At 44.1% G+C, this 18893-nt stretch overlaps 3 protein-coding genes across 7 annotated transcripts in view; 1 reads left to right on the top strand and 2 right to left on the bottom strand.

Moving 5' to 3' along the window:
- Positions 1-2873, top strand: part of LOC135946044 (uncharacterized) — a 45939-nt gene extending 43066 nt beyond the window's left edge. For all 3 annotated transcript variants that reach the window (XM_065494071.1, XM_065494069.1, XM_065494070.1), the window contains one exon: positions 94-2873. In XM_065494071.1, coding sequence (XP_065350143.1) covers positions 118-2487 — 2370 coding nt within the window. In that variant the 5' untranslated portion in view covers positions 94-117 and the 3' untranslated portion in view covers positions 2488-2873. The remainder of the gene's footprint in view (positions 1-93) is intronic.
- Positions 2874-2910: 37 nt separating this feature from the next.
- On the bottom strand, positions 2911-12718 carry LOC135946043 (FYVE, RhoGEF and PH domain-containing protein 6-like). Of its 3 annotated transcripts, none has more exons than XM_065494065.1 (13): positions 12612-12718; positions 11725-11810; positions 10348-10477; positions 8111-9092; positions 7120-7897; positions 6181-6629; positions 5562-5696; positions 5330-5502; positions 4595-4938; positions 4385-4533; positions 3782-3958; positions 3589-3725; positions 2911-3533 (listed from the first exon to the last, which is right to left on the bottom strand). In XM_065494065.1, the coding sequence occupies exons 2-13, from the start codon at positions 11741-11743 to the stop codon at positions 3494-3496; spliced, it is 3513 nt and encodes a 1170-aa protein (XP_065350137.1). In that variant the 5' UTR covers positions 11744-11810; positions 12612-12718; the 3' UTR covers positions 2911-3493. The 3 variants fall into 3 exon arrangements, with proteins under 3 accessions (XP_065350137.1, XP_065350139.1, XP_065350138.1); XM_065494067.1 differs by lacking the exon at positions 12612-12718 and adding an exon at positions 12479-12581; XM_065494066.1 differs by lacking the exon at positions 12612-12718 and adding an exon at positions 12174-12289.
- Positions 12719-13086: 368 nt separating this feature from the next.
- LOC135946045 (histidine ammonia-lyase-like) lies at positions 13087-18893 on the bottom strand. The gene is made up of 16 exons (XM_065494072.1): positions 18745-18893; positions 17442-17630; positions 17250-17325; positions 17153-17180; positions 16950-17097; positions 16676-16742; positions 16462-16625; positions 16261-16400; positions 15345-15636; positions 14261-14400; positions 14061-14205; positions 13924-14010; positions 13758-13870; positions 13579-13709; positions 13407-13524; positions 13087-13356 (listed from the first exon to the last, which is right to left on the bottom strand). The coding sequence occupies exons 1-16, from the start codon at positions 18797-18799 to the stop codon at positions 13246-13248; spliced, it is 2004 nt and encodes a 667-aa protein (XP_065350144.1). The 5' UTR covers positions 18800-18893; the 3' UTR covers positions 13087-13245.

Genomic DNA, 18893 nt, shown 5'->3' with positions numbered 1-18893 from the left:
AAGAAAAAAATATTGAGGCAGGCTTATTTTTTCGTAGTAATTTTGTATTAAAATTTTGTTGACCCCATTAAATAAAAATTTTGGTGTTCGCAGGTTGCCTGGAATGAGGTGATCAGCATGATGATCCGCGTGACGCTGTTGCTGGGCGCGTGGGCGTGCGCCGCCTCCGCCGTCGAGCCGAGCACCAGCCCCAACTCGGCGGTGATGCCGAGCGTGTCGTACCTCGAACTTACAGGCTCGACATACAGTTCCCAAGAGATGGACATCGCCGCCGTGTTCAACAAGGTGGCGCACGGCGATCTAACCCCCGCTCCGCCCGCCCACACGACGGCTGCCACCACCACCGCGACGCGTCCGACGCCGCCGCCGCCGCAGGTTCCCTTCACGCCGCCTGCCAGGAAGTGGCACTCGACGCCAGCCCCCGAGGCCCCAGTCACGCGCGCCCGGCTGAAGACCCCGGCGCGCCCGGAATTTGCCAATGTGTTCGCCAGCAAGGACATTTTGCGAGGCTCAATAAACGATGGCTCGCACAGCTCGCACAAACGGCTGCCACCGCCGGTGCTGTCCAAGGTGCCGCCAGAGGAGCGAATCCCGTACCGACCGCCGGACCTGCCCGTCAAGCACCAGCCCCTGAACACCCCGGCCAGGGGCGGAGAGGGCAAGGACGCGGCCCCTGCCGGCGGCCAGAGGCACAACGACCCACACAACGAAACCGAGGTCAACTTTGTGCCCATCCTTAAGGACCCGGCCGTGACCCGCATCCTGTCTGGCAGCAGCGGCCGCAAGGAGCCTGAATTGTTCCCCTACGATCTGACTAAGCTATTCCCCACAACTCGTCCAACGACCACGACCACTACCACGACAACCACCACTACAACCACCACCGCGACGCCACAAACCGAGGAGGATATCGATGAGATGTTTGATGTGCGGATGGTGACCCATATTGAAAACGAGCTGCTCCCCGAGCAGGTGCCCGAAGATGAACGGCTCATCCAGGGGGAAGACTACGACCTCAAGGTGTGGCGGGTGGCATGGGACGTGCACGTCTACCTGATGGGTGGCCTCTTCCTGCTGCTGGTGCTGCTGTGCGTCTCGACCTGGCTGCGCAGGGGAGGCGGACGGGTGCTCTCGCCGATCTACCTCCACCTGAGCAACGGACTGCTGCTGACGATCGGCGTGCTGCGCGCCACCTTCCTCCTGCACGACGCCTACAACCGCCAAAGGTCGTACCCTGAGGCGCTGGCCCCCGTGCTGCTGCACTTTGCCCTTCCCCTCTTGTGCCTGTGCTTCGCCCTGCTCTTCCTGTTTGTGGCAAAGTTCACGAGGACTCAGCTGCTGTCGTTCGGCCGGCCAGCACTGGTGGCCGCGGCCACCGCGGCCGTCATGCTGGTGGTCTTGTGTCTCGGCCTACAACTGGCCGCCGGGCTGGTCGCTCAGCCGGTGGCCAAACGCCTGTTGCTGATAAACGAGTGGCTGCTGCTAGTGTGCGCCGTCTCCCTGTCGCTGGCCTATCTGGCCGCCTTCCCCCTCCTCTCCCGCTCGCTGAGCACCCTCAACCCCATGTTCTCGACGACGCAGCATGTTCCGCCAGCGTCATTGGGCCTAGTGCTGCGCTCCCTGCTGGCCGTGGCCATGTTGCTGCTGCTGCTCGTCTGCGTTCACCTGTACGGCGTCTTCGGCGTCACCGGTCTCTTCGGCGACCAGCCGCCTAGACTATGGCCCTGGTGGGGTTTCCACTTCTCCGTAAGGGTGATCGAGGTGTCCATCAGCCTGCTGATGGCGTTCGTCGCCGCCCTCAAGGTGCCGTCGCCCTCGAAGAAGGCATTCAAGGACCCGGTCAGAGTGTCTCAGGACCTTTACCCTGCCGTGTGCGGCGCCAATTACGCCGTGCAGAAGAAATTGTACGAGGACCCCTACCAGCTGCGCACCTTGGTCGCCCCACCGACGCCGATGCTGCAGGCCTTACCCGTGGCCCTTCCCGTCGAGCCGCCGCCGCTGCCATCGGAGCGGCCCAGCTCGATGCTGTTCGCCGAGGACGGCATCGTGCGCTTCCGCACCTCCGCCGACCCCGAGCAGCCCATGGAGGAGGTGCTGCACCGGACCATGTCCCGCAACGGCGGCATGGGGGTGCCTGGACCCCGGCCGCCCATTCCCCAGCCGCGATGGGTCGGTCACTTTCACCACACGTCTGACTCAGATTTTACCGACGAGTCCACGCCGTCCTTGGCGTCTTCCTCAGGAGGCTCTCGGCACCCCAGGGGGCCCTCGGAAGACGTGAGCCCCGACTCGGCAGTCGGCTCGGACATTTACTCGAAAAACGGTGACATGTGGCGGGATGACATCCTGCCGCACTGCATCATGGAGCGGCTGGTCTCCCTCCACGGGGGCTACTCACCCCTGGCGTATCCGCCCTACCCGCTCGCCTCCCCCACCGCCGGACACTGCAACCTGTACGCGCGACCGGACGACGAGAGTGCTGTATGAGCAGCGCATAAACAAGTCCTTCCAAACGACTGATTAGGATACGAAAATCAAAAGAGATCGAGGACCATGCTCTATGCGTACTCGGTTCGGCCCGGCCCGCGGGAAAGTGACCGGAGGAAGAGATAGGCGTGCGAAGGGAGAGAGACTACTATACTTGCCTCCTGTGGTACTGCAAGTGCGAGTGAACCCTATTAATTTTGTACATTGACCACACGCGTAACTAGTCGGACTGATTTATTGAATTACTTCTCCTTTTATTATGTGTAAGGAGTGGCTATTTTAACTACGGAGATGTTTATGAGACGGAAATTCCCACTTGTTCTTTCCAATGTACATAATCAACATGTGATGTAAATTAGAGAAAATAAAAGTTAAATGAAACATAACGGCTGCCATTTTCATTGCTCAATAAAACGTGAGAAATTAGAATTTATCTAAAACTTTAATGAAACATAGTAAGAATATCACACTGTTTAAATGTTCCAGTACAATGACATGATTAAAAAACACATTTACGCATTAGCTTCAATCACAAAATTCTAAACCTCTTCAGAGCTCCAGCTTTGACTAAACATCTTTTCAACAGGAAGGAACGAACATTTTTAATAAATTTTAAGGCTAATGCAAAGACATGCAACGGTCAGAACGACTCAGAACAGTATAATTTCTTTTTAACTGCAATAAAGCTATGGCAAAATGTCTTGATAATATATAAGTGCTGAAAACAGTCAACTTGTAATGTGCTGTACATGACTTAAAAAAATCAAAGTATTGCTAGAATCACTAATCGCACAGAATCAGACATAATCTCTAAGGTCTCGTTGGCAGAAGCAGTGACTATGAAAACCTACTCTGTCGGACATCAATTGACTATGCGTGATGATATGCAGCTGCCAAGGCTGTGTATAGGAAATCAGATTCGTCGATGATTGGCACCGTCAGCAAAATAATGTTCAAACAGATACGGCTGGGGCACTAGTTTTGATTACGCAGATTAAATATTCTTCTAGTTCAGAACAGTTGCCATCTTAAATGCTTCAACCCATCTGGAAGGGAGATATAAATTTGAGCAAATTTTCTGCTAATAAAAATGGTCATCACCTGTCAGCGCAATCCTTAAACTCTGCATGGAAAACCATTTTGGGCACACTCGACTGCGCCTGTTGAGGCAGATGGCTTGCGGTTTGGTGACTGAGGGTGAAGACCAGGTCAGGATGCACACCCTCCACCATGTGGTCCTGCCAAAAGATAATATTAGACACAAGTTCAAATTAAAAATATCAGAGATGCTTACTGGTCTTTCAATAATAAAGCCCAGTACAGGAGTGGTTTCAATGGCAACAACATCCTCAGAGGCCTTATAAGCGTAGAGCACCTGCTCCTTCAGGACGAACCACATCTTCTTCCATGAACGGTTCACCAGCCTCTGCAGCCAGCCTTTCATTGTGCACTCGGTTTCCATTGCTGTAACCTGGCACAGGAATGATTTATTACATTAAAAAGTACTAACAATTTTGATTGCTCGAGTTGAAATTGGAAAATATCTGATAAAAATGGAGAAATTTGCACAAAAGGCAGATAAAAACAGTATAATGTATTAAATTAACTTAGAAATTTACTTAGAAAGGTTTGAAAAAGTTGGCAGCTGCTGACCAGCATAAAGAGAACAGATTAATTTTTCTCCGAGGGTTCCCTTTGTCAGTTTAAAAAACATGAAGTTTTTCTTTGCATTTTTTTATCTTAGTAAGATAATATTTATGTAAGTCTGTAATAAAATACTATAGTAACATACTATCTAATATAACAATATTAACTAACATGTATTCATAAGCAATTTGAATAACTACCCAGTCATTGCCAATGATTCTAAATTTGATGTTCCAAGTTCTAAACTCACTTCTAATAGTCTTTGAGGAACTGCTTGCGCCTTGCCCTTCTTTGAACTTGGCAGAGTTTTCTTGTAATGAATTTTTGCGTTCTCCATAATTTCGTTGATGGCTTCGTTGGACAAATCAGCCGGCAATGAAAACAAAGGGTCGTCGAACTCTGCATAAGGAAAAAATGCGTGAAAAACATGCCTAATTAATAAAATCAGACGCGAAGGCACCTTTCTGCAAGATGTCGTAGCACTTGTCGCACACCCTGGCCGCCTGGTACTGGATGTACCTGAGCAGCGCCTTGTTAGTCGAGCACTCTCCGCAGACGACATAGCCGCACGCTCGGCAGTGGTGCCGCCGGTGCGTCAGGCTGAATTCCCTGACCGCGCAGTTCTGGCATGTGGTCACCCGGTCGTCTGGGATCCAGAGAGGGGCCGTGTGGCCCAGCGTGGTCATCGGCCGGTTGAGGCCTTCGGCGATCAACCTTGCTTGCTGGAACGACTGCTGCTTGCTCACCTTGTCCTTGACAGCGGCCTGCACCACCGCCACCCACTCGTCCCTTTCTTTGGCGGAACTGTGAATGAAATTGTGGTTTGTAGAAGCATTATTTAAGACAGAAAGCAAGGAAATTAGTTTCCATGAGGATTAAATTTTGACAGTTTAAGTTTGTAATTTTCAGGCTTCCGTTCACCATGAAAATAGAAATTTAGGGCAACAAAAAATGTAGTTTGCTGAGTGTCACCTAGATTAACTTTGTTATAAATTAAGTATTAGAGGCAGTTTAAAACTTTTTAAATTTGTCTTGAACTGTCAAACTTGCTTCTAAAAGTCATCAACAAAAAATTAAATCAAATCAAAATTTCCAGCCCTGATAAAAGAAGCAGATATAGTTTAAGCTTGCAATTAATGAATTAGGATATTGAAATATAATTTTTTGCTTGTAATGCATTAAAATTAAAACGCACCTAGCAACTAATGTAAAGCTCCTCTTAATACTAATAATGCTGAACTCGTTCTTGTAGTCTTCGGTGGATGACACTTTGACCTGCACAGTTTGCAGGGGAATTTCCAAATTCATTTTAAGCCCGTTAAGCAATCCTGAGCCATGGTATGAGGTGTACATTAGGCAGTCGCTGAACTACAATATGCATGTAAGTTGGTTAGAGGTTGGAGAGCGAGAGTTGAAAAATGCATTACCAAAACAAAATAACGAGGCTGAATGCCCTTTCGACAGATCTTCTGCAATTCGCCCTGCTTGATGAGGACCCTGCCTGGTTTTATCAGTTCACAGCCTAGCAGCGATTGCAGTTTCAGCATTTTGGAGAGAGCATCCTAAAATGTTTGATCATTATAAAAATGTAACCATAATTATTTTGTTGTAACAGTTTTTTAAAATTGCATCTTTTCAATCGGTTGCTGGGTTTATAAACAATTAACTGAAATATTTGAAAATAATTAACATTATTGATACCCCATAAATTATAAAAAAGCAATATGCAGTATAATACCAAAATTAATTTGTTATTTCATTTCAAACTATTTTTTAAGTCTTTGCATTTTTCACCTGGAAGTTATCCAAAACAACTTACAATATGCAAATTGGGACTGAAAAAACAGCAAGTTTAAAATTGATTAGCAATGACCCCCCTCAAATGTCGCGTTTATTTTAAATTAACACTTATAAGTATTTTGCCACTTTCTAACTTAACCTGGGGTAGACCTAATAAAAATAATTAAATGAAAGAATGGTGTCGCAATAGATTCTCAAAATAGAAGAAAATATTCCTTTTTTAATCAATTGATATTTTTAACTCACCCCTTCCCGCATCGACTTGTTAGCGTGCTCAGCCACCTCACAGACAATCTGCAGCGCAGCTTGCGTGTCTAGATAATCAGGCGAGCTCTGCTCAAGGTACTGCAGGTACTGTTGCAGTAGCAGCCTGTACTTCGTGAACCTCTGCACTGGCGTCAACATGTAATGGGTGAGTCTCAGCTTGTTGCACCTGGGCAGCGCCTCAAAGTCGTGTACCACCCTGGCGAAGGCGGTGTTTTTGTGGCAGCATTCATCCAAGAAGTTGACCTGCACCTCAAAGTCTTGCATGTACGACGTGTAGAGCTTGAGGAACGGGCCCTTCTTCACGATTATGTCAGAGATCTTTTCACTTTCGTTCCAGCTGACGATTCTGTTCTCCAGGTCCCTCAGCAGGTCTTCGTTCAAGACCAGCAGCTGGGGTAGGTGGTTCAGGATCTTGTTCAGGTCAGATTCTACGGATGAAAAATTTACAATGAGGGTCTATAGAAGAAGATGGAAGACGGCACTTTGAGTGCAACGCGAAAGGAAAAAATGGTCCTTCAAGTCAACAACAAAATTTTAATCTTTGTAATCAGATTTCAAGTTAGACTTTCATGTTGAATCATTAACCAATGAAGAGTCGTGATTTTGTCAACTGTGCTATCGTGCAGAAAATATTTTCTTAATTACTCATTCAAAAAACAAACTGAGTGTGACTGATAATTGCAGGAATTTTAATAATCTGATGACTAATACGAGAGAACTGTGTGATGTTATGGCATCCTTAAAAACCGTGATTTACTATTTTTTCTTGTTGCTAACAATCAAATTTATTAAAGATTTATTGATTAAAGTTTTTGGTCTATAGAATTGGCACATCTTTTTCTTCATTGAATAATATTTTTATATATAATTTTTTTTGGCAGTGATGAATATTTAATGTTTCCCAACTGTTTTACAAACCTTGAATAATGGGGGTTTTGGTATCCTTTCCAGACTGAATCTTGACGTAAGACCGGAAATCAACACACAACAATTTAAGCGAGTCAACATAAGTTCTCTCAGAGGTCATCAGTTCCTCTGCTGTTTTGAATGCCTTCAGCGCCCGTTTCTGCTCCTCACTCAGGTCCGAATTTGTGTCCGTCTCCGAATTGACAGAGTTAATGGAGTTTGTGCTCACAGTGGGTTCAATTGACAGTTTGGAATAGTTCGAGTTGACACTGAGGTTCTCCTCTTCTTCATCCTCCTCTGGCTCGGTTTCAAAATCCGAATTGACAACAATACTGGGCGGCCCCTTCTCCTTCTTTGTGTAAAACTTGCTCAACTCCTTCTTGTCCTTGGACTTGCGGCCCTGCTTGCCCCTGATGAGCGAAAAAATTGAATTCTTCCTCTCCCTACCCTCCTCGGGCTGCACGTTGATTTCGTCTACAGAGCGGGCGGTGTCCGAGTCCAAATCACCCAGCACGCCGGTCGACAGTTCGCCGTCCGGCTCTTTCTTCACCTTGTGCCTCTTCTTCCTGGCCAGCAGTGACTTGGATAGACTCTTCTGCTTCAAGTTCGGCGATCCCCTGTGGTCAGACATGCTCACGTAGTTGCTGTCGCTGGGCAACACGTTCTCCGCGCTGCCAAAGGACTCGTCGTCTTCGCACTTGCTGCGCTGCTTGCCGTCCTCGTCCAAAATGTCGGGCATTATGTCATTGAGACTACTGTGGTGAGAAGTGTTGGCTGAGAAAAACTCCAGCTGCAAAAATTTGTGATTTAAGCAAAACTTTTCATTAAGAATAATAGTCAAGGCACAATAGGAGGTAATTGAATCTAAAATATAGTTGATTTATGAGTGGCGTTTCCGCGAAAATGGAGAGAGAGAGAAGATAACAATTTTACTCCTTCCTGAGTAAAAACACTAAAAATAGATCAAGGAAAACGGACAATTGCGTATAAACTGTTTCATTACCTTAGAAGAATTATCATCTTCGTTTGACTCTGCTTTCAACTCGTCGCAACGCTTGACTCCCGTTTCCAGAGACACATCTACCTTTTCGCCCTTTTTTGCGCACAAATCGACTAGGCTGCCGCACTCAAAGTTTCCCATGCAGCCGTTATCACTTTGGCTGATAAGATTAGTTTCCTGTGATTGACTAATCACATTATCCACTCTTTGCTCTTCTTTATTAATATTCCTATTTCTCAACTCTTGTAAATCTTGATTCATTAATTCCAGACTATTCTCGATTTCCCTGCAGATCTTATCTTCCTCACTAACAGACTCTCCCTTCACCCGAGCAACAATTTCAACTCTTTGGCTTGTCGTCGTTGTGTCTTCGGACTTGTCCAGCAACTCCTCTGAATTGTTAGCAAATAGACTGAAATTCTTTGGCGTGTTCACGTCGAGAAAGTCGGCGCTTTTAGTTTGCTGCTGAGCTCGTCTGTTCTTTTTCAGATTGTAATTGACGGTGGCATAAATAGGGATGTTCCGCTCTGCATCCTCAATCGAGTTGAACAAGGAGACGCTCCTGCCGAGCTGCTGGGGTGAGATGGGCGTCCGGGGCCCGTTATGCGCCCCCTTGCGCCTCGGGGGCCTGATAGGAGTGCCTTGCCACACGAACCAGGCTGACTGGTCGACGTCCCGGCCCAAACTAGCGCTCTTGGCCTTGGTGGTCGCACTCGGCGGAGTCAAAAACGGCTTCGGACGCACCAGCTGCGGCGAGCCGGGCTGCTTGACGCCCTTGGGACCTCTCGGGGGTCGGATGGGATTGTCGTTAAACTCGTCGAGCCGAGCCACAGGCGCCTGTTTCTTGGGCGAGGCGAGGGTTGCGCCCAGCTGCGGCTTTGGCAGCAGTTGCGGCTTCGGTGGAACGGTCCTCGTTGGCAGCGACGGCTTCCCGGGGGCAGTCGCTGGGGGTTGCGGGGGCGGGGCTCGCCGGTCCGAGATTGGGCTGGAAAAACGCATTGCAGCATTTTAAATTTGGACCGTATGCTCAGACGAGGAACAGGAAATCTTCACTGATAAGATCCACACATCCTGCAAAAAGGAGTGATACGTGTCATGCGTCGGAAGCAGGAGCAAATCTATGAAAACCATTTCCAGTTTTAACTCGCGTCGGAATTTACTCTTACACATCATGTGACTAACCGGCGATGAAAATAAATAAAACGGAAACAAAGCAGTAAGACGTCAACTTGCCGTGACACAAATAATAGAAAGAGCATGTAACACAAGTCGACGTATTGCAAAAGTGAAGAAATCCTGCTTAAACTGACACCGATCAAGCACTTTACCAATACTACAGCGAATAAAATTGTTGTTAGTGGGTAGATTGGATGAGAAATATATGTTTATAAAGTGACAGTGTACAGTAGCGACTGCCTGGTGAAACTAATCCTCGAAGCAACAGCAACGCTGTCAAACTACTACTATAGGCGGGCTTATCTTTTTGGAAACAAGTACGACAAAAAACTGTCATGCTTTTAAATAGAACAACGCCAAGTGGATTGAGTGCGCAGTGAGAAATCAAGCATTTTGCCTCTATAAAAATATGAATTTCAAGCGGGTCTTTATTCATACCACATGTTAATGTGACGCTTTTTATCACAACCCAATAAATTTGGCCACATCTGTTTTCATATGACTCGATGGCCACAAAAAATGTCTTAAAACACGGAACTTAATATAGTGTATTGAAAATATGAATTGTGTGGTGAGTTCAAATTATTCAAATTTGAATAACCTCCGAAAATGCCTAACGAAAAACAAAAAAAAGCAACGTAGACCATTATTTTGATTTTAAATTTACGTTTTATTCAAAGGGTTGCCAATTCTTAATCAGAAAAGTGGAGTGAGTTGGGCGTGCAAAATTACAACACACACAGTGTAAACATATAACGCACTGCCGCTGATAAGCATGAACACAACGCTTCAAGTTGCAAAATTGGAGGTCTCAGATTTAAGAACTGCGCCCAGCCCGTGTTGACAGTCGATAAAAGTGGGAAACATTCAGTCTACAAGACACTACGGTGAGAGGGTGCTTCTACTCTTGAAATAAAAATCCTGTTGTTACTTACACTCGATGGAACTATGAATGTGAGAGAAATCCTGGATGACACGCTAGCGGGGATACTGTATATGGAGGGTTAGTGGCGGGTTGGGGTGGCTGCTTGGTCAATGTTAGCGGAGCGGGGGCGGAAATTCACCTGATGGGGGCATTTTTCGCGAGGCACGGCGCCGCACTGCTCCTCAGCGAACGTCTCGCCGGCGATTGCTTCAGAAGCTCGGGCGACGGTTTCGGCGGAACGGACGGCTTCTGCAGGCAAATCTTACTCCCTGAAACGAGAGTGCGAGAGACAATCAGCGACCAGTCGAGCGAGACGAGGAGAGCGCTCGTTCGCGCGGAAAATTCAAGGACGTGACCGCCCGTTCCTGGAGGAGATGTGTTCCTCCTTTTGTGAGGATTTAGAAAGCACAGTTTCTAATGAAAGCCGAGACCTGGTTAATTGGTCAAATCGCTTTTCGTGTGAGATACGCTTCATTAATAGTCCTGAAAAACGTTTACCAACACTATAAACAATTCAGTGCTCTACTCATTAAAGAAAGACGAAATCTAGAACAAAAATTTTGTGCTGATTTAGGTAGAATACAAAATATTCTTAATTTATTTTGATTTAAATTCAAATTCTAGTTGTTCAGTCTCTGAAATTTTACCATGTAGAGAGGGTACAAGTTAAAACACTACATTTAGGCTATTTTTAGTGCAAAATTAATTATGGATGTGAATGTAAATTTGTTAAGTGTACAATTTTCATCATGAAATTTTTGAATTAATCATAAAATTTGAATTAATTATCGCTAACTAAGAAAGGGATTCCCATGAAACTAAAACTAATAATGAGAAATAATAAAATCTAGAAAAAATGTTAATTTTTCCCAACAAATTCAGCAAGCACTGAAGGGAACCGAAAAATTATTAACTCCCCTTTAACGCCAGCATCCAGACCCAGACTAGTAAAGACCATCGGATATTTTGAAATTTAGTTTTTGTTACCGCTGTGTATTTCTAGCGTCAGATATTTCCCCCTCTAATTTAAAAACCTCTCATGCTGACGTTAAGCCCTTTGCTGGTTTGGCCTTAGAAAGACATTTTAACTTTTTTGGGTTCACTCGTTCGCCATTCCAATTCTCAGAACCGGCTTGTTTGTGCACATGAAAGGAAATTGGCAACAGGTGTACAAGGGAACAATGGTGTTCCAGCCTACCCAAGATGGTCCGAGGCGAGAACAATAAAATTGATCCAGCACACAAAGCGGCTGGAGAACACGTGACTCGAATGCCCATCAGCTTGGGGCCGATTCAACAGCTGTGACTCACACAAAAGACCGGCAAAGCCGAGTGAATAATTGCAGGATTTAAGCTATTACGGCTAATTAAATTTATACATATGAAGACAACCTCTCGTCGCGTTTATTCTTTGATGTTTATAGCAAAAAATGACGCAATTTACTATGCCTTTTTGGCGAGAAGATAGGGAATCGGAGCCGACAGAAAATTAGTCTCGGGCAATTAAGCCAACTCACCCTGCGCTTTTGTAGCCATTTATCCTCTGGAGCCCTTGATTCCACTCTGGATACTTTCACAAGGTCATGGCCGCGACTCGCTCATCCTGCAACGCAAACCAGAAGATCACTAACACATGTCTTGAGCGGTCTGATGCTCGGGAAGCCGGACTTCGCGAGCTGCAGCCTCTCGGAGCACTAGGAGGAGCTCTCTTGGAAGCGGCTGCGGCCGAAAATAGACTCGAAACCACCCCCCGGACCCTCCTTTGCGTTTAATTTCAGACGCTCTGCCCCTGCAGACGATTAAAACGAACATAAAACGTCAAAAATTAGTCGAGGGGAGGAGATGTTGCGTAAATAAAACAAAAATCTGTCAAATATGGCCCGAATGAAAAAAAATTAATTAGAATTTTGTCACCGCTAATGAAGAGGACAAATAATCTTAATAAAAGAAGCGTGCGTGTTTTCACCGTTAAGTGTGTCACCAGGAGGCCAACGGCGATTCGCCTGCGATGTGCGTCCATAAAATAATAATGAAAACACGGCGCTCAATGTGTCAAACTCACCAGCCGCACCCACCCAGTTTTCTAAATCATGAAAAAAACCCACTCCCTTCCGTAGAATTTATTTCTGCGCTCGATACCCGTTCAAAGGAACAGATAAGGCACTGACGCTGATTGCGCTGCCTTGATATTTAAACTAACAAACGTCGTGCGTAATTTGTTGTCGCTGGAAGCGTGCAGACCGCAGCGGTGAATAATAAAAAAGGGCTCACGGACTCGATGTCGCAGTTTACACCTTGACAAAAACACGCCTCGACCGCCGAATTACCGCTTGACGCCGACTCGAAATCGTCGACCATTCGTTGCGAAAAGGAAATTCAATACGAAAAGTCAGGTTTCACTCACTTTAACTGAAATTGGCCCGCTGTAATGAGCGAATTCCAGCAGGAACACAGGCCTTGCTGCGAAAAATCGCGTCAGCTGTCCCTGTGTTGGAACTGAGCGCTGATTGGCCAACTACGGATGTGTTGATTGGCTGACGAAGCCCCGCGAGGAAGGCTTGAGTGGAAGGCACTGAAGGCAGCGCGAACTCGCAGTGGCTGTCAAGAGGACGAAGACGGAACTGCATGGCGAGAAACTCCGGAAATTCGATCTCTTTTAGATTTTCGAGAGCCATACTTCTACACACACTGTACATAGCGTGGATCAGATTACACCCCTAAAATTCCTGTTGTCGTTTGTTTTTTAGTATCTTAATTTACGGTGAATACATATATACTACTTTAAGGTATATCAGATTTTATTAAATAATTATATATAGCCAAATAAAAAAACTTTTTCCTACTTACGTAATGGGAAAAACCTTTAAAATCAACAAAAATCCATTACAAAATTGTATAAAAGTTTTAATAACATGATAAAAAGATCGATACACACAAAGATAATAAAAATATGAAAACGAAAAAACAAAAAGTCCAACACCGTGGTTAGAAATATAAACTTTTAAAATATCAACGAGTTAAAATCTTGGATTAATAAATCATTGGTCGTTAGCCTTCCTCTTTTTGGCCGATCCTGGTCGCACTCTTGCCTTTTCTCTCTGTCCTCCAACCATTATGGCCGTTGGGCTGAAGACGCGAGTTTCGATTTCCTGAAATTCAATATGAAAATCTGTTTTTTTTCTGCAATTTTTTAACTCACCTGAGGAGCATGGTAGAAGTCGACGTGGTGACGAACAACATTCCAAATCTTTCCAGACCGCAGCAGGGCTACTACAGCTTCAATATCAGGAGCCATAAAGCGATCCTTGTCCCAAGGTCTTTAATAAAATTATGTATAAAGTTTTATTGATTAAAAACAACTATTTACTCACCTGACAACAGAGCGAACCACTTTGTACACTTCCTCCAATGGCACTGTTGTTTTCAATGGACGCAAGAACTCAATGGCCTGACAGGCGGCCAGGAGCTCAATGGCGATCACTTGCTCAACATTCTCGACCACCTGAGAAAATTAATTACGAATTTATCGCTTCATTAAATTACGCATTACGGAGAGCGATTTCCTGGCTGCAAAACATCCCATTGAGACGTGATCTTCGGTGCCAGCACTGGTGCTCAGCGAGTCTACAGAAGACGGATGACACAGAACCTTGTTCTCAGACACTGAAATTTATTTTATAATTAGCCAGTGTGTTCTCTTATTATTTAGCACTTACCCAGAGAAGCTGCAGTGCAGTGAGCGAGCATGAAACCCGAGTTCAAACCTCCGTCTTTCACCAAAAACGCCGGAAGCTCACTCAGTGCTAAAAATTAATTGTTCATATTTAACTGTGATTGAAATTAAAATTTTCACCTGGATTAACGAGGCGCTCGATTCTCCTTTCGCTCATTGAAGCCAGCTCATGAACCGCAATTGCGAGGAAGTCAAGAACCTTTGCGGGATATTCTCCGTGGAAATTGCCGGCGGAAATAATTTCCCCTCGATTTGCAAAAACGATCTAAAAACAATTTCTCTTAATTTCCCGTTCGTCCTTTGTTCAACACTAAACATACTGGATTGTCGGTGGCACTGTTCATTTCTGTGGTGATCACCGAGTGCACGAATTCTATCGTGTCATGGGCGATTCCGTGCACCTGAGGGCAACATCTCAGGGTGTACGCATCTTGCACCCTGTTGCAGAAACGGTGGCTCTCTGAAATTAATTTAAAATGACAGAAAAGATATTAATATATAGACTGTGTCCGCAAGTGTTCATTAAGTTTGCTAATAATGGGTTGAAATAATTTGCACCTGCAGTTGAAATTCAGAATAAATTATTTCTTAATTTTACGTTCATGGTTTTTTTTAACCACGGTGTCTATTTTACACAGTTAATTATTTTTCTTTATTAATTCTTTTCTGTCTCGCAGCATTTATGTGTATATTTTCTTAATTAGCCAATTTAGAATCAAGAAGTCATAATTTATTAAGAGTTGAGCAACAAATTATCTCAGTACTGTTTTTGATTGCTCTTATTTTTAATTAACGCGTAAGTAATTAAAAATTGAAGTAATTATACGAACACAATTTGTATCCATCATTTCATAATTTTTCGCATTAAATATACAATACACACATACATTATATACTTTAAACCATATATTATAATATAGCTCATAGCTTAAAACCCCTAGCAAAATAAATCATTTCCCAAGAGTTTCTTTGATCTTTGGACCATGAATCTTGTTCGATCTTGTTTTTTTTGTTCCATTATTCCCGTCCCTGATTAGTTTCAGAGTTCATTCCTCCCCCACCCACGCCAATAATATTATTTCTCGCGGTCAGTCGCCCGTTGCTGGTTCTCGCAGTTCTTTTCCTTTTTCTGATTGTCATTGTCAGTGCTCGAGTTGTCTTGTCTCTGTCCTGTGTCTTGTTGCTATAGTGAACTACATAATATGTAAATAATTATATTATGCAGTGCAAAGTTCACATTACATTCGATCAAGAAGAAAACTGCGTGAAATGTGAGTGATAATGAATCAATTGCTTCTTATAATCTAAAACCAACAGAAGCGACAAAGATTTCACGGACCTTCTTGTGCTTTAAGTGTGTTTGATACATTATGTACATACATACACATGTATGTGTGTACCAACCTGCAATTTGCGAAGGGTACGTGTCCGAGTGCAGCAGTGCCCTGAGCCGCTTTGCCACCGCAATCTGGCCCTTGTGCGGCCGGATCATCTGCACGTCCGAGTCGAACGCCCTGGACGTGCCCTTGAGCACCTCCAGGGTCAGGGCGGCCACCACGTCCGCCTGTCTTGCAATCAGATTGGACCGCTCGACAGCCTCTGCGCCCAGGGACGTGATCAGCTGAGTGCCGTTGATCAACGCGATGCCCTCTTTGGCACTCAACCTGATCGGACTCAGCTCATGGCTTTCCAACACCTTTAAGTTCAAGACAAAGGTAGATAATCCAGTTTATTTTTATTTGGTTTGGTTCGTGCATGCTGTTTAGGGTATATTTGTGTGCATTATTTAACATTACACGCATATTAAATTAAGCAGTCGCAGCGGGCGTTTGCAAATCTGTCATTTGGACAAAAAATTTGTTAGGCAAAAAAAGGTTTTGCTGTTATGCTGTATGTACACAAAATTTGTCATCAAAGACTAACTAAGCCTCTAAAGCCTCGTCAAGCTCACCGTTTTTATTTAAAACACTCAGAATAATTTGAAGAAAAAATGACAACCTATTTTCAAAAGCCTGCTTTCCACGCAGGTATGGCAGACTCGCCATTTTCGCCCAACTCACACTTCTCGCTAGGATAGGGATGAACATTGAATCTTCCCATCAGAGCGAGAAGTGAGAGTGATCGGAAAGCGTGAGTCCCCCATATCTATATTTTCAATGATAACCAAACTTTCCCTCTTTGAATGACAGGGGTTAAGGGTTACGATTAAATTGATTTTTTAAATTTTACCAAACTTCAACGCAATCATAGAATCTACAGCACAAAAAGGAAAGAAATTTTGTAAATATGTTTCCATGAAAGATCCTCAAAAGGGGCTTACGTATTTAGCCTCTCCCCATCCGGTTTCTGGGCTCCACATTTTTCCCTCGCCGATCAAGCCCAAAGCCAGGTGCGCTAGCGGCGCCAAATCACCACTGGCACCCACAGACCCTTGCTCAGGCACGAGTGATAGACACGACGCTGCAACATGTCACAGGTTTTTCATTTTGATCCGCTGCTGAATGATGTCAAATGTTCTCACCGTTGAAGGCCTCGATGATGTGCTTCAGGGTGGCGAGCGATATGCCGCTGTACCCTTTGGCCAGCACGTTGATCCTCAGGGCCAGCAGCATCCGCGTCTTCTCCGGGGACAGGGGGCGGCCCACGCCGGCGGCATGCGACCTGATTAGGTTGTACTGCAGCTCCCTGTGTTGGGCGAATGTTAATTAGCCTGATTAAATGCTAGGAAATCTTACTCGAGTTTGTCGATTGGAATGGTCGTCCTCGCGAAATTTCCAAAGCCAGTTGTGATCCCGTAAACCACTGCAGGCATAAAGTAGCTAATTACACTGAGGATTGTGGATTGTGTCATCTTGTTACGGATTAATTATACAAGTTTTCACATTTTTACGTTATTATATAAATCAGAAATCCCAAGTTGCCGCAAATTAGAGGCTTTAACTATATAGTTAAATTTTTTATCACCAATTATCATTTCGCAAAAATTTGAAATGTAGAAGGTAGGCGTACCCTTGTTTTCTTGCAGAATCTTATCAATCAGGTTGCGCGACTTGGTCACATTCTGCTCGGCTTCATTTGTCAGCTTGATCTTATAGCGACTTTTTCCCAGCTGCACCAAATCGTCCGTAGACAAGGTGTTTCCATCAAGGAAGATATACTGCGGATTTGCTTTTAGTAAAAAAAATATTTTATACTCTTTTTAAACGGTTTACCTCTTCTGGAGGCTCGTATTTTCCATTCCTGATTAAAAAAAGGGTAACAAAAAATTACGTTTCGGAGAAAACAAGCGAATTATTTTACAAAGCTCACATAGTCGTGTACTCCTCCAAATTGACTGTAGTTTCTGGGTTGTTAGAAATCTGCCGGGTCCGATCAGATGACAGAACTAAAACGTTTAATCAATATTATAGCTTTGCTCTCGACTGATTCGACTTAAAATATGTTATCTAGAACTAAGAAATTCATATAAAAGCCTAATTATTTAAATTGTAAATAGCCTACTGATAGAAACGAAGTCATTGTCGTCGAGAACATCTTTAACCAGGTCATCAGGGTCCAAAATGGCACCGCCCTTCGTCTTGCGGATCTCTTGGATTTGCTCCTCTCCTATTTTGAGACTAGAGTCTGGTCCCTGCAGTTTGTGGAAGCGGCGGATCGCTTCTCCTCCTAACCAGTTGATGTTCACTTTTCCTGATAATCCAAACAATTTTATCTGCGCTTAAAAAAATGGGAAAACCTTATAATAACTACAACTAGTTTTTTTATCGCTTTTTAGATTTGGAAGGAATAGCGGGTGTCAAGGGTCAGGATTAATTTACGATTGGGCCTTTCTGCGGGCATTATGTGGCGCGGCTTTTATGGTAATAAATGACAATTTTTAAGTGATAAACAACAAGTAGTGCCATTTTGCTTGATGCGCAATGAAATGAAAAACCTGCTTCTTACGTATGAGAAGTGCAATTTTATGATGGCATAAATCTTTTCAGTCGGGCATTGAAAACAGGGTCTTTAACTCACCAAGGCTGCGGTGCGCAATTCATTTCACTGATAAAATATTGTCTTTATAGATTTCTAAACTATTTATAAACCGCTTCTTTGGAAGGGGTATATCCTTATATACGTCTTTAATTAATTAATTCTGGACTTCAGAAGTGGTTAAAATACATTACATAATGTTTGCTAGGTTTGAAAATTCAGAATTTTTCTATGCGCAGGTGCCGACGAATCCAATGATTTAAAATATCTTAGTAAATTGTTAAACTTGAAATTTAATCTATTGAAAAATCATTCTAGTCCATCCAGTTCGGAAATAATATAAGCTTGTTCTTTGGGCTGCACAGGGCAGCTCTTCTACAAATTTTCTATGGAGAGTTGATTTCAGTGTGCAAGGAAATCAGTTGCACAAAAATGTACAAAATTTAATCTAGAACTAGAATTTATCAAATAATGGGCTTGATATTTAAATGAATTAATTTAACATAAATAAGGATCCAAGAGATATATTTGAAAAGGAGTTTTCATAATTAAATACTGATGCGTATTTACAGTTTCCATGAAGTAAAAGTAAAAAGTATATTATTTTTAATGTAATATATATCAATGTTCCTTACAAAATGATGGAATGATTTGCTGAATAATTGTTCAAAACACCATTAATATTAAATTGAATAATTTTTACATACGCGTCTAACCTTTTTTAAAAAATTGTGTAAAAAATTGCCAATTAAAAATGATTAAAAATATCTGGTCCGGTACAAAATTCACTGGAAACAAGGAAGATTAATATGTCAGTGCTTTCTATTACCATCCTTGCAAGGGATCTGAAGCCACTCTCCGCGCACCCTGGCTGACACCTTCATGTTACCGCTGCTGCTGGTCGACTTGTGGCGCACAATACTGCTCGAGCCTGTGGTGTCCACCAGCAGGTATTGCGACAGCCACCTGACCCTGACG

Source organism: Cloeon dipterum, chromosome X (genome assembly GCF_949628265.1).
Source record: "Cloeon dipterum chromosome X, ieCloDipt1.1, whole genome shotgun sequence".
NCBI lineage: Eukaryota > Metazoa > Arthropoda > Insecta > Ephemeroptera > Baetidae > Cloeon > Cloeon dipterum.
Note: the sequence above shows the minus strand (reverse complement) of the source record. Positions and strands in the feature narration are given on the sequence as shown.